At 31.4% G+C, this 3,749-nt stretch overlaps 1 protein-coding gene across 1 annotated transcript; it reads right to left on the bottom strand.

Moving 5' to 3' along the window:
- Nucleotides 1-1,448: 1,448 nt before the first annotated feature.
- On the bottom strand, nucleotides 1,449-3,449 carry LOC109182988 (phospholipase A2-alpha-like). Its single transcript, XM_019333204.1, has 4 exons — nucleotides 3,299-3,449; nucleotides 3,141-3,183; nucleotides 2,880-3,005; nucleotides 1,449-1,801 (listed from the first exon to the last, which is right to left on the bottom strand). Exons 1-4 carry the CDS (start codon nucleotides 3,410-3,412, stop codon nucleotides 1,626-1,628), a joined length of 459 nt encoding a protein of 152 aa, XP_019188749.1. The 5' UTR covers nucleotides 3,413-3,449; the 3' UTR covers nucleotides 1,449-1,625.
- Nucleotides 3,450-3,749: the final 300 nt, after the last annotated feature.

The raw sequence follows: 3,749 nt of genomic DNA, 5'->3' as shown, positions 1-3,749 counted from the left end.
CAGGTGGTCATAGGAGATGCTGGTTTGGAAAGTGCAAAATTGGAATCACTTAGGGAAGTGCGGTGCCACCGGCGGTGATGGTTTTGGTATGGCAGGTCTAAGGAAGAAAGAAGGAGAACATGCGCTATATATAGTCATATAGTGAGGAAAGAAGACAAGCATGCTTTGAAATGACAGTTATACCCCTTAACTTAACGTTAAATTGAGTCTAAGGTGACGAAAGGACCTTTCATGGAAAGATTTTGATAGTCAAATGTCTTTTTTGTCCAAATTAAAAGACGAGGACCAAATGTGAAAGATCATGATAGTCGGAGGACCTTTGCTGGAATTAACTCTATAAATTAATATTGCTTCTTTAGGATTATGTTTAATTTTGAGACCTAATTAAGTATGAAGTGGAGAGGGAGGAATATTGGATGTGAAATGCCTTTGCATGAGAGAGGGATATTGGTGCGGGTTATGATGCGGATGAAATTGGGAACTGCTTTTTATAGTTTAAGTCACCTATATGTTGTTGGGAAAATCTACAAAACATTTGAAAGAACTGCTTTTTATAGTTTAAGTCACCTATATGTTGTTGGGAAAGTCTACAAAACATTTGAAAATAATAAATTTTAGGCAGAAGTGTCAAATAGGCACATCTATCACTGCGAAATGTTCAGTTCCCACCACGAACTAAATTAAAGTCTAATAAGCCACACTTACCAGCTAAATTTGTTCGATTAGCTTTTTTTTTTTGCAGGCTGCTAACCGGTTGCCTATTTAATTATTAAAAAATAAAAAAAAATAATAATTAAATAATAAAATAATAAAATAAAGGAATTTCAGCCACCTGCTGTCCTCCTCTGTGAAATACGCAGCCAGGTTGTCCTCGCCGGACAGCCGGTGGCTAAAATTTCTTTATTTTTTTATTTATTTTTTATTTTTTAATAATTGAATAGGCAACCGGTTCTGCAAAAAAGTCAATCGAACAAATTTAGCTGGTAAGTGTGGTTGATTAGACTTTAATTTAGTTCGTAATAGAAATTGAGCACTTCGCAGTAGTAGATAGGCCTATTTGACATTTGTGCCTAAATTTTATCTCATAGAAATGAAACTTATAACCTTATAATTATTAAGTCAATAGCTTGCAGACTAACTTAACTAAGTTGTCATCAGTTTAATTAATTTTTCTAACATATATGGTAGTTGTTTCACCCCGTCAAAGGTTGAATTTGAATGTTTAGAAAAATTAATTAAACTTAGGGACAACTTCAAAGTTGGTTTCACATAGTCAAAGGTTGAATTCAACAATTAACGATTTTTTTTTTTTTTTTTTGAATTCAATTGATCCTATTACAATGTAGTATTTGAAACTTCTCATTTGAGGGATCATAGCAATGTTGCTCGACCACAAGGCCTTTGACACAATTAACGAATGTTAAACTAAAACAATTAAATGCCTCAAATTTAGAAGATAAATAATTCCATAAACTAAAGACAATCACATCACATAACCTCACTTATCTTGCTCTTAGTGAGGCTCAAACAATAATTTGAAAATTAAAATCACAAAAGACAACTTCTTTTTGATACATCTCAACACCTTCCATTTTTTTTTTTTACATTGGAGACATCATTAAATTCTAAGGACTCTTAACAATTTTTCCAGCAATAATGGCAGCTTTGGCAACATCAATAACAACGTCCGCAACCTCGTCAACATTGCAAGTGTTCCCCTTAAATGTCGGAGCCTTAGATTTTTTGACCCTTGTTGCACATCCCAGCAAGTTCTTGTTGCATTCTTCATTTAAATAATTGTCTACAGGTAAAGTAAAATTTTCATTAATTTGCAATCTAACTTTTTAATGAAAATTTTAAATTTTTTAAATAATCGTCTGTAAATAAATTTTAAATTTGAATTAACTCACAATCTGTCAAAGATCTTATGATCAAGTGACATAATTATAACTCTCTTAAATGAAAGGTCATAGGTTCAAACTACGCAAAGATCTTGTGATCAAGTAGCATAACTATAACTCTCTTAAATGGAAGGTTATAGGTTCAAACCCTAATAATTGGACAATGACTATTTGTGTCTCAGAGTGAAAATGTCTATACAACAAAATAATAATAATAAGTGGGGAAGACCATTTCTTAGATCTAATCGGTTGTGTCCTATGTGATAAGTCGTGTTTACCTACAAGGCTAAAAGGTGAAGGCAAAAATACAGAATCAATCAACCTCCCCAAATAATATATTATAAATAATATTGACTACAAAAAGGCTCATCAAGTCGTCCTTTTTCTTTATTCATTACTTCTTCTAATAAAATAAAACATATATCAAAAGACAAAATTACGCTTCCAGTCTTTGAATAATAAGGTGATTGTATTTTTTGTTTTTATTTAATTAATATAAAGTTGCAATAGTATTTCTAATTAGTCATTAAAGTGGCTTATAATCTTTCTGGCGGCTGATATTATTATTTTGTACACAAATCTAAACAACACTAATATAAAAATTGTAGAATTGTATTTTTAGTATAATTTTTTCCTCTAACTCAATATTTAGAGATTGTCATTTACCTATATATTCCTCTTTTTTGAGGTTCAATATTCCCTCTCTTTTATTTATTTATTTATATGTAAACTTAAGTGATCTCAGCTTTAATTTGCTGGATTAATCATAAGTCCACAGAATGTTATTGTACTCTCAATTTTTGTTCTATGCAATATTCTTTTTCTTAATCACATTGCAAAAACTTCTCAAAATCTATACCTATTGAGATGCTCTAACCCATAATCTGCTTTTTTTTTTTTTTTTTTTTTTTTTTTTTTTTTTTTTTTTTTTTTTGTCTAGAGAAGATGCAATAATAAATAGATAAATAATGAACTTACTGCCATTTTGTCCTATGCAATCATCATGCTGCATACAACAAGCATCAAGTGCGTCGCAGGGCTTCTCCCCTGGGCATCCGCTGTACAGAATCCCACAATATTTCCCGTATCTTAAGAATGGAGGCACTTCCAATATTCAACATATATACATTTAAAAATTACAATAAAAAAAAAAAAGAATTAGTAATATACTACTTAATTAAGCTGCAATTAATAAAGAAAATTAAAATCTTGGATAAATTTTCTTATTAATATAATTACCTCCGCAGAACTTGGATTCGCATTTTCTGCTGCATTCTGTGGACTGCAATTAAGAAACAGAAAATTGGAGAAAATATATTATATATATATAATAACTAATTAAACATCTTGAAAATGATATATATGGGAAAGAAATTAAAGAAGATGAGTAGACTGACCAAGGAAAGGCCATCAGAAGCTTGAACCCCAAGGTTAAGGGCAGTAACATAAGAGTTGAGGGATATAAGAACTGCAAATACAAGAAATAGAACTAACTGGGGATGAGTAGCCATTATTATTATTATTGTTGAAGTGAAGGAAGTAGCTAGCTAGTGATGAAGGAAGAATGAAAAATCTGTGATTTATTTATAGTGTGAAGAAAGTGGTGTGGTGTGTGCTGGTTGATGCTGACCAAATCCCAATCACTTTCCACTTTTCCAGTCTTCCATTCCCTTACTTAGCCCTTCCACTTTTGGCCTAGCTGGTAAGTCTTGCAAGGCAAATTAGTGAAATTATATTGTGGGCGATGATAGAGGTTGCAGTGTGGATCATGAATAAATATTCATTTTTAGTATACTGAACGTCCAATTTTTTAATGTACTCAAAGTTAATTCTTAGGTAGTATATCAA

The sequence above is a fragment of the Ipomoea nil genome, unplaced genomic scaffold (genome assembly GCF_001879475.1).
Source record: "Ipomoea nil cultivar Tokyo-kokei standard unplaced genomic scaffold, Asagao_1.1 scaffold1075, whole genome shotgun sequence".
In the NCBI taxonomy this organism is placed as follows: Eukaryota; Viridiplantae; Streptophyta; class Magnoliopsida; order Solanales; family Convolvulaceae; genus Ipomoea; species Ipomoea nil.
The sequence above is the reverse complement of the archived record's forward strand: the minus strand, read 5'-3'. Positions and strand labels throughout refer to the sequence as shown.

Coding starts and splice junctions, on each gene's coding strand:
- LOC109182988 (XM_019333204.1), bottom strand. CDS start 3,412: ATGGCTACTCATCCCCAGTTAGTTCTATTTCTTGTATTTGCAGTTCTT. Junction 3,184..3,298: donor CTTCTGATGGCCTTTCCTTG/GTCAGTCTACTC, acceptor TCTTAATTGCAG/TCCACAGAATGCAGCAGAAA. Junction 1,802..2,879: donor TTGCATAGGACAAAATGGCA/GTAAGTTCATTA, acceptor CTTTACCTGTAG/ACAATTATTTAAATGAAGAA.